An 11,079-nucleotide genomic window follows, 5' to 3' on the forward strand; every position below is an offset into this window, starting at 1 on the left:
CACACATATAGCACCTCAATACCATGGTAAAAATATAACTATATTGTTTTTAGGTAGCCTATATGAAAAACAGAAGTCTAAAAACATTCAGTATAAATGCACACGTGCTATAGCTTAATCACAAATACATACTACGATTTTATAGGCCTAACATTACTCTTTTAATAAAATTCAGTGTGAATATCCCAAATTTCTGCCACAATACCATGGTGCAGTGAGTGTTACTACAGTAAATCCATGGTAAATGATGGCGATGTGTAGATTGAAAAGCCTTCTGACTGTCTCGTTGCACACAGTGTTTCTCCTGTTTGGCTTTAAACTAGTTTAAATCACTTGTGTTCATCGCTGAATCCAAGCGCTTCACACTGGATCTCACAGCGCTGTTTAGTGCTCGCGTGACCGAATAAACGCATCTGCTCTAGCGAGCTCGGTTTAAACTTTGATCCGAGCGGATAAACGGTTTGAGAGTTGCGCGATTCCAATGAGTCGCGCAGTTTCGTGCCGCTTTTGGCACATGAACATTATATCGAAGATTTATCGAACTCTTTAAAGGTTACCAAAATGTTTCGTACAGCGTTTTAATAACTTTATCTTCACTCAAAATATAGCGTTATTTACTATTCTATTCTAAGAACATTACCGTTTTATCGTTATCGAATCATCGCCCAGCCCGAATTTAAAGGTTACCAAAATGTTTCTTACAGCGTTTTACTAACTTTATCTTCACCCAAAATATAGCGTTATTTACTATTCTATTCTAAGAACATTACCGTTTTCTTGTCATTAGAACACTATTTAACTCTTTCCCTGCCATTGACAGAATTGTCTGTCTCTCCGTGTTTTCACTGTTATACAGTAGGGGGCGCTATTACAGATCTGAAAGTGTTCTGAATCACACAGATGAAGCAGCAGCAGAAACAAGCGGTATGTAAGCAGATGCATATGTAAAATAACGCAATCCTCATAACATCAACAGCCTAACGTTAGCGAATGAAATGCCGACCCAAGAAGTGGTTTAGGACTGTGAAGCTTTGTGGGTGTGGATGGAAGCGATCTACTCCATCTGTGTTTTGATCATCGTTCTGAATCCGATTCGGACATAGTCTTTGACAAAAATGACATTTTTTCAGCTTTTTGTTCAAAACCACTTACCAACATTCAAGTGTTAATAAAAAAGAATTATGAGAATGCATATCAAATATTCATAAAGTTATAAGAACGTTCCATTAACATTTCTTTAAGAGCGCTTTGTCCGAACACTTAAATAACTTTAAAAAACGTAAGTGAAAGTTATGAGAACGTTCCCTGTTAGCTGGGCTCCTGCTGAGACTCGTTTAGATCTGTATGAATCTGCACAGCGGTCGAAGTTGGTTTATAGGGTTAGGGTTGCAAACCAGCAAAGCTTAGCTGGTGAAGATGGTTGACCAAGGAAGTTAAGCTAGTTAAGTCCCAGCACATCAGCATCCCCTGCTGGAGACTTCAGTACAAAACACAAGGTTTACTGGTGGCTCGTCAATCTGCGTTTCCCAAAACCATCGTAAGCATCAGTAGATCGTAGAAACTATTGCCACCGTTGCTCTCTACGATCGTGCTTTTGGGAATCGCAGTTCTGGACATTCATTACGCTGTCTTCTGCCAAAAATAAACAAACAACCAAAATCGTACCCAACTTCGCAGAACCTCAAAGATCGTCACACCCAGCGACCACCAGTCCACTTCAAACGCATAACCGGTTCCCCCGCTCATGAACGACTGGAAGATCTCTGGAGCTGTTGGGAGAAACACATGCATTCAGACCATGATTATTATGGGATGTGATCTATGCAGTCAGACTCTGGCCAACAAGATAAAGTCTGGTCCAGATATTCTGACCAAGAATTACCACACAAGACAAGTCATAGTTAGATCAGTGGTTCTCAGACTTATTGACTCCAAGGCCTTCAACTATACAGAACACTCTTAATTTCTGTGCATTTCTGGTTTCCAGAAGTTTTAGGAGCTGAATGTTCTCCAGGGTTCCTGCTCTTTTTAACCTATAAACTAGCATGACTTTCCCAGTTGTTCTTAATTATGGATTAGGAAACTTGTTATGAAAATATATTTTGTACTCACAATTTCTAAGTGTTAAAATATTTTAGATTTTTTATATAACTAGTAAAATGTATATTCATCATAAGATTTTAGGATTTGATTAATGTCTGTGACTTTTCCAGGTCTAGAAGTCACACTTATAAAATGAGGCTTCCTCTTACATCCAGGTTTGCCAAGATCACATTGGCAACCACATATAAATGTCACGGCACCACCTAGAACACCCTAGCAACTACTAACAACAACCTAGCAACCACCAAGAACACCCTAGCAACCACTAACAACAACAACCTAGCAACCACTAACAACAACAACAACCTAGCAACCACCTAGAACACCCTAGCAACCACTAACCACAACCTAGCAACCACCTAGAACACCCTAGCAACCACTAACAACAACCTAGCAACCACCTAGAACACCCTAGCAACCACTAACAACAACCTAGCAACCACCTAGAACACCCTAGCAACCACTAACAACAACCTAGCAACCACCTAGAACACCCCAGCAACTGCAAAACAGAATGTTAAAAAAAACAAGCAGAACACATTAGCTACTAGGGCTGGGTGTTTTTTTTTATTTTTATTGATTAATGCAAATGTAATGTTTAGCCATGATTTTTTTTTAATCGAGTAATATTGGTTTTGAATAAAAATATTAGCAAACATTAAAATTAGACTTGTTGACAAAACGCCAATGTTAACAGTTAAAAAACAAATCCTGGTTCTGCAAAGAAAAATAAAACAGTTGTTGAAGGGGTGAATCAAAATAAGAAATTTCTAGACTTTTAGCTTTCTTTAACAGAGTATCTGCAGATCTGCAGAAGGCTTTTTAAGACATTTTTTAAGACTTGCAATGTCTGTGGTAACATATTAAAGCTTAAAATGACTGTAAAAACATGATTTAGAGTTCAAAAACAGGTTTTCACAAAAAAAATGTTTTATAAAATGATAGGTCACATTTCAGCCTTTAAACTGTTTTTTTAAGTAAAAGAATGAGTCAAAATATCAGTTATTATATTAAATGAAAACATAAATATCTTACTATCTTACTGTCTGAATTGTTTTAGAAGGAATATTAGCTTGTTATCGATCCACCGGTTCACATTTACAACTGCGTGTTTGCTGTGTAAAAATATGGGTCGATTATTTCTGCATTGGTCTAAACAAAAACTGCAGACGGGCTAATTGAAAATGCAAATTCATTCTCTGTTCAATCATTCTCCAAATTGACCTCTTGAAATCAGATTTTTCTCATATCATTTAAGGCATTTAAGACTTTTTTTGGCCTTAAATTTGATACAACTAAATTTAAGACTTTAAGACTTGTGTCTTAGGAAATGTGTTGACTGCGGGTGTCGCTGTTGGACAGTGTTATTCCTGCTTCCTGTTTGCAGTGCTGCTGATTTGTGATTGTAGCTTCGTGTAGCTTTGTTTTTCTGTAAAATCTCTATTACTCTCTGTTGTTTAAAGTGATAAATATAAACTTAATTCCCACCATATTTCTGATATTATCTATCAGCCTAATCTGATTAATTTGATCGTTCGCTTTTATTCTAAAACCACGAGTGCAGAGCATCTTCAGCGCGTTAGCATTCGTTAGCTTGTCATTAGCGTTTCCATTCGTGCCTATTGTTTTTTTGTTTTGTTTTTTGTTTTTTTTTCTATCGCTCCGTTTTTTGTTTTTTGTTTTTTTTTAACAAGTTCATCAAACAACTGTGGTAAGTAAGAATCATTCATCAATCACGGAAGGACCGGCGGAAACCCGGTTTAATGCTGTTTTTGTCTTATTTTAAATAATTTTAAGTCATATTGAGGCCCTCTAGTTGAGAACCACTGAGTCTGACAACTGAAATAGTTGATGAAACAATAAAACATTAGTCTGTAAAAAAACTGCACAGTAGTGTCAGTCAGTGAACAGCTGTCCAAAAAATATAACAAGTAAACAGTGGAAAATGTGTGCAGAGTTTATCATAATGAGTTCTGGATCTGTGATGTAGATGATGTGGTGTTTCTTACCCATGTAAGGCTTTGTACCCGCTAACGCCGTGGCTCGTTCGCCGTCCTTGATTATGGTAGCGATGTTAAAGTCTGTTAAATGCGCGTGACCTGAAGAACAACAGAGAGACGAGTGACAACCAGACAAGAAGCGGAGCTAAAGCTCAAACGCACGCATGTGAGAACTACTAGAGCAATCCAGGCCAATAATTCCCTCTTTCTAAAAAGGGAAAATCATGAATAGACCGAAGAGAACACGACAAGATCACAGGGATGTTTAGTGGAACTGCGTGTCCTCGGGTCTCGTGTCACACACACGTCTCCTTGAACCATTTCTGAGAGCTTCACACACACACACACACACACACACACACACACACACACAAGACACACACACACACACACACACACACACACACACACAGTCACACACTGTCACACACAGACACACACAGACACACACACACTCACACGCTCACCTTGCTCGTCCAGGAGGATGTTGTCCGGTTTGATGTCCCTGTGTGGAGAGATCATGACATCACGTCAGTTCACATGACATCAACAGCTGGACTTTATTTACACGTCACGTCCTCTCTGACTGCAGGCGGCGCTGACTGCATCTCGCAGCCGTGTGTGAGATCATCATGTTTTGAAAGCTTCGGTGGCCTTCTTTTGTGTGAATGTTCAGTTCTCAGGGGGCCGTCACACTTTCAACACACTCACTAATTACAACAAGCGCGCACACACACACACACACACACACACACACACACACACTATTTAAGAACAAAGCCCCGTCCAGCTAATGCCGCATTCTGATTCCCTCGCAGCTAATTAACAGCGAGCCGCTCCCCTGCTGTCATGATGATGCTGAGAGCATGATGGGATTAATTCACACAGAGCTGTGACACACACACACACACAAACACACACACACACACACACACACACACACACACACACAAACAGAGCAGTAACGTGATTACAACACATCACATTCTTCAAGACAATCTACAGCATCCTTAAAGAGGAAACTCCATCATACAGAGACACTTTCAGACTCTATGGCTGATTTGAATCTCTCTGAATCAATCGTGAGTGCTGTGCATCAATGCCAGTTTGTCAGGGTGTTGCTATGCTGTTGCTAAGGTGGTCTGAGTGTTTTTAAGCAGGTAACCAAGGTGTGGTTTTGAATGCAGTGCTATGAAATTGTAAGTTGTTGTGCGACTGCATAAGTAAGTACTGTGTTTGAAATGTTACTAGGGTGTTTCTAGGCTGTTCTGTTGGTTGCTAGGCTGTAGCTATGGTCTTCTGAGTGTATTGATTAGCAGGATGGTTTCTAAGGTGTTGCAAGTGGTTTTGAGCACATTGCTATTAATTTGGACTTGTTGTGTTCATGTGCTTGAAATGCTTTTAGAGTGTTGCTAGGGTGTTTCTAGGCCGTTGCTAGGCCGTTGCTATAGTGTTCTAGGTAATTGCTAGGGTGTTGCTGTGCAGTTGCTCATGTGTTTGAAATGATTTTAGAGTGTTGCTAGGGTGTTTCTAGGCCGTTGCTAGGCCGTTGCTATAGTGTTCTAGGTAATTGCTAGGGTGTTGCTGTGCAGTTGCTCATGTGCCTGAAATGTTTTAGAGTGTTGCTATGGTGTTTCTAGGCTGTTCTGTTCATTGCTAGACTGTTGCTATGGTGTTCTGAGTGTTTTTTTTAGCAGGTTGGTTTCTAAGGTGTTCCAAGTGGTTTTGAGCCATTGCTATTAATTTGGACTTGTTGTGCAGTTGTTCATGTGCTTGAAATGCTTTTAGAGTGTTGCTAGGGTGTTTCTAGGGAATTCTGTTGGTTGCTAGGCTGTTTCTGTTTTTAGTGTGTTGCTGTGGGATTGCTAGGTTATTCTGTGTCATTGCTAGGGTGTTTGTATGGTGTTATGGATGGCTGCTAGGTGGTTCGCCAAAAGGGTTCATCCCTACATCTTAAACAAACCAACAGCACCCCTAAAGACTCCGGATTTGAGGAATCACTGATATCTTGAGCACAAACACCAGTATCCCTGCAGCATGAGCTCTGAACTATCAGATGTTTCCAGATGCTCCGCTCACCCTCCTGATTTCAGGAATCCTCCACTCTGACTAATTTTACCTCGGTGGCAGCGTGACACGACACACTGTTGCTAGGAAACACTTCTGCCCAACTTAGCGCAACTAAATAATACTATAGACAGGAAACACTCCTTCAGAAACATACAGCTAAACCCACCGCAGAGAAAACAATGTGACTGCCTAATACACACTCTCAAACACACACACTGCTATCAAAGCCAGAGAGAGATTCAGTCCACTGCGTTCACTGTCAGTTCTGTTCTAGTGCATTTGTGACGGGGCCCAAAACAAGACAACCACACATTTTATTTGGCACAGGATTCTCGTCTCCCTGAGGAGCCCCGCAGAACTAAACACGCAATTACACAACAAATCCCTGCGAGCAGAGAGTACACACACACACACACATACACTCATTCACACACACACACACACATACACTCATTCACACACACACACACACACACACACACACACATACACTCATTCACACACACACACACACACACAGCTTTCTAAATAAGCACACATCATAGACTTCTATTGTTTTAGTATAAAGTTAATTATAAAGACTACTGACTAATAATCATTTCACCATTGAGGAAGTCTACACAGGAAGTCTACACTAATAATAATACTAAAATAAAAATATAATATAATATATAAATAGTAATGTATAAAATTTTAAAAAAGACAAAATAACTAAAATCATACTTTACTTGAAATAAAATAAATGTTGACTGAAATGAAACAAAATGTGTATATGTATATATATATATAATTAGTTCAGCTATTTCTCATTTTTATTTAGTTTAACTTGATGAACTAACATAACTAGAACTAAAACTGAAATAAAAATGAATAAAAACTATATAGACATTATACAATAATTATAATGAAAATGACAAAAACACAACATAATAAAATATAACAGATTTTAAAATATTAATAATCAAATAATTAAAACAAAAACAAAAATAAATTAAATATAATAGTAACGTATAAAAAAAGTTTTAAAAATGACAAAAGCACAACAAAATGTTTTAAAAATTAACAAATTAAAATTCAGACTAAACAATCAATAAAAAAGCTAATATAGCTAAATAAAACTCAATTAAATGTAAAATAAAAACTACATTATCAAATAATTATAAAACAACCAGCATATTTAATTAGACATGAACGAAAATGTAGCTCAAACGGTTTGATTCCCATGGAATGCGTGAACTGAAAAGTTGTATCGCTTGAATGCATTTAGCAAAGTTGCTCTGGATAAAAGCATCTGCCAAATGCATGAATGTAAAAGTAAAAGCTCATGTTCATTCATGTCTAAATTAAATATGCATGTATACTGGCTAAAGTCTATAGTGAAGGAAAGCAAACGCACTCGCTGCTCAAACGTCTTGCTCTGTGAGTCGAGTGTGTGTTATTATAGAGTTAAACCGAGTGAAACACACTGGCTAGAGTGTTGCTGATGTTGTTAATGCTGACACACACCTGTGTATGATGTGCTGGCTCTGCAGGTAGTCGAGCGCCAGCGTCATCTCGCACAGGTAGAGTTTGACGGCGTCCTCGGTGAACTGCACGTTCTGCTGCAGATGATAGCGCAGATCTCCTCCTAACAGCAGATCCACCACCATGAACATGTCCTCCTCGTCCTGGAACGAGTACCTGGAGCACAGGGTCACAGGTCAGAGATCACAACAAACAGGAAGTGACATCACACAGCTCACATTTAAAGGTGACATATCATGGAAATCTGACTTTTCCAGGTTTTAAGTGCTATAATCGGGTCCCTAGTGCATCTACCAAGCAAGGAAACGTGAAAGAGATGAACCCAGTAACTTTGTTTTGGGAAGCCTTTTTCTGCAAGCATCTGAGAAAAAAAGAGCGAGTTAGATTTCGCTCCCTTGGTGACGTGGCAAAGGGATCTCATTATAATATTACCGCCTCTTAATCTGTAAGTTTCCACCCACGGCGCCGTTATTGTGTTTTCGCAAGCGACAACGGTGTAGCAGCTCTAATGCCATGGTGACACGAAAAACAGCGTGTTTCTGCTTCCACTCAAAATAGGCATTTTCAAAATTATATAATAAATGATCTGTGGAGTATTTTGAGCTGAAACTTCACAGACACACTGTGGGGACACCAGAGACTTATATTACATATTGTAAAAAGGGGCATAATATGTCACCTTTAACTTGCAAATCCCTCTCCTGATGAACTGGAGTTGTCTATGAGATCTATAGATGTGTGTGTGTGTGTGTGTGTGTGTGTGATGGTGGCTTCATCACAATTAAAGTCATAGAGATGATTTGATTTGGACATTTTAATTAAAGGGGTCATATGATGCTGCTAAAAAGAACATTATTTTGTGTATTTGGTGTAATGAAATGTGTTTATGCGGTTTAAAGTTAAAAAAACACATTATTTTCCACATACTGTATAAAGAATATCTCTTTGGATTTGAGACTTTAGTCTTTGCAACTTTACAGATCTTCTTTATGCACCAAGAGCTTGTAACACTCTAAAGAGAAAGGAAAAAATGAAATCGCATCATATGACCCCTTTAAAGTGTCGTCACAGTCTATATCAGCTGTCAATCATCTGTATGCAGATGTTATTGTCAGTGCAGGACGTCCATCATGCTCTGAAGTTCACGCACTAACGCTGCTAATGAAAAAAATATGTTTCAAAAATTTTTTTAAAAATGTTACTAGAAATAAAATAAACGTTAAAGGGATAGTTCACCCAAAAATGAAAATTTGATGTTTATCTGCTTACGCCAGAGCGCGTACACACCTCACGCACCGGATGCCGAAATAAACATCAAATTTTCTTTTTTTGGGTGAACTATCCCTTTAACTCTAATAAAATAAAAAAAAAAATAAAAAACATTCTCATTTTCATTTAGTTTGATGTACTAAAATAACTAAAATTGAAATACAAAATAATAAATATTTAGACAATTAAAAAAAATAATATTAAAAATGCCAAAAAAAAAAAAAAAAAGTTTAAAATATTAATAATTAAAAAATAAATATTTTTTTCAAAATAAAATGTAAAATAAACCTACTTTATTTCAGGTAGTTGCCAATAAAGCAACATTTATTGTTTTTATTTAATTTAACTTTATGTACTAAAATAACTAAAAATAAAAATAAATTAATAAAAACTATATAAACACATTAAAAAACACTAATAGAAATGACAAAAACACAACAAAATTACTAAAACTTGTACTAAATTTAAAATATTAATTAAAAACAAATATTTTATTCAAAACTAAAATGTATATATATATATATATATATATAAGCAATATACCACGAGTAGACGTGAAATATGGCTGTATATCGGCACGGCTGTGGTTCGGCCATAGGTAATCATATTTGTGCTGATACACAGCCTTATCGCACGGCTACGAGTGTGATATTGTGTTTATACAACAGTTCGACGGCACGAGTGTGTAAATACATAAGAAACAACAACGGAGTGTCTTTAAAAACCCTCTTTTGTGCAGAACTACTTCCTTCCGCCACAGATTCAAATCTCAGTTTGCCAGTTTAACAGCTGAGCTCAAGATCCGTTACTAATTCCAGAACGTCACTTTAGAACTTTAGTAACGAAGGAACGTTGAGTTGCTTCATTGAAAGTTTATTGTATTACTGTATTAAAGCTCACTGTATGATGAGAGAGATGGACTGAGAGTGAGATTACCTGCATCTGATACAGCATTCATTCTTCAGATCAATCTCATATAAAACATGAGTTTGAATCTCCGCTAAGGAAAGCCATATCTTTGTCATACTATTCTGATTTCTGATGACACTGCATTTGTTAACTGCGTCTTACAAGCTGTTGTTGAAAGTAAAAAGAACTTCCTTGTTTACAACAGCGTTTCAGTCTCTTTCAACATAAAAGTCTTTACTGCGGGACTCACCATCACCATCACGAACACAAAACACTATATACTACTATTTATATAAAATGTTATTTGTTGAATAATAATATTTAATAAACAACAACAACAGCCATCATAAAAGTTGCTAAGGCAATTCAGTCAAAAGTACAAAGACAGCGCTCTGAAATACAGCATTAAAGTCATATAAAATATAACGTGATGAGATTTTGCCCTCAGCCAAAACTATTTGCTCTGAAACAAATTATAGATTAATGAAACCAAAGACTGCCCATTAGAATTACGCAAAACGAATTATATCTCATGTTTAACCACTATAGAGACATCAGAGCCAGCGGTGATTTCCAGAAGATCTGGCCGCGGTGAGGCTGCTCTCGGCGGGTTCATGAGCGCTGAATGGCCGCTGACGCCCTGGAGCTCACGTCTCCCAAAACACTGAAGCTAATGTTCAAATAGACGTTATCTTTATTAACAAACCGCATATTTGAAGTCTAAACAAGTACATTCTCGCCTAAAAAATTCTTAAAACTACATTCCGTGACACAAAAACAGTGTTATTTTTAAATTTTAGTGGATTTGGGCCTCCACCATGACACTCGCTGTGAGAAATACGGCAAGCGGAGTGATACAAACGGTGAAACGGACCCTTCTCCAACGGTTGGTGGAGTTCTGGGGCACGTTCAAGCTTCAACCGGCGCGTAACGTTTTGCTACGGTTTCCGGTTTGAACGACATGTTTCCTGGAAACGGTGTGCAACGGGGTTTGAGATAGTTTTCTCTTGTTTGGTGGGTGTGTCAAACATGTCAGCCCAATCAGCAGCAACATGTATATAAACCACGCGGTATTAAAGAGACAGCTCGCACAATGTAATTAACATCAAAATAAATTCACAAGAACATAAAAATATTTATATATTTTGCTATTGCATTGTGGAGTGACACTTTCATAAACTTTTCTATATTCCTTATATTCCTC

At 37.7% G+C, this 11,079-nt stretch overlaps 1 protein-coding gene across 1 annotated transcript in view; it reads right to left on the minus strand.

The window, feature by feature from the left end:
• Positions 1–11,079, minus strand: part of LOC107717191 (serine/threonine-protein kinase 32C-like) — a 44,846-nt gene that overhangs the window by 9,051 nt on the left and 24,716 nt on the right. The window contains exons 3-6 of the mRNA XM_016523873.1: positions 7,680–7,853; positions 4,571–4,608; positions 4,113–4,202; positions 1,666–1,769 (exon numbers count right to left, since the gene is read on the minus strand). Of these exons, the coding sequence (XP_016379359.1) occupies positions 1,666–1,769; positions 4,113–4,202; positions 4,571–4,608; positions 7,680–7,853 (406 nt within the window). The remainder of the gene's footprint in view (positions 1–1,665; positions 1,770–4,112; positions 4,203–4,570; positions 4,609–7,679; positions 7,854–11,079) is intronic.

This window comes from Sinocyclocheilus rhinocerous, unplaced genomic scaffold, assembly GCF_001515625.1.
Source record: "Sinocyclocheilus rhinocerous isolate Xijiao unplaced genomic scaffold, SAMN03320098_v1.1 scaffold363, whole genome shotgun sequence".
NCBI lineage: Eukaryota > Metazoa > Chordata > Actinopteri > Cypriniformes > Cyprinidae > Sinocyclocheilus > Sinocyclocheilus rhinocerous.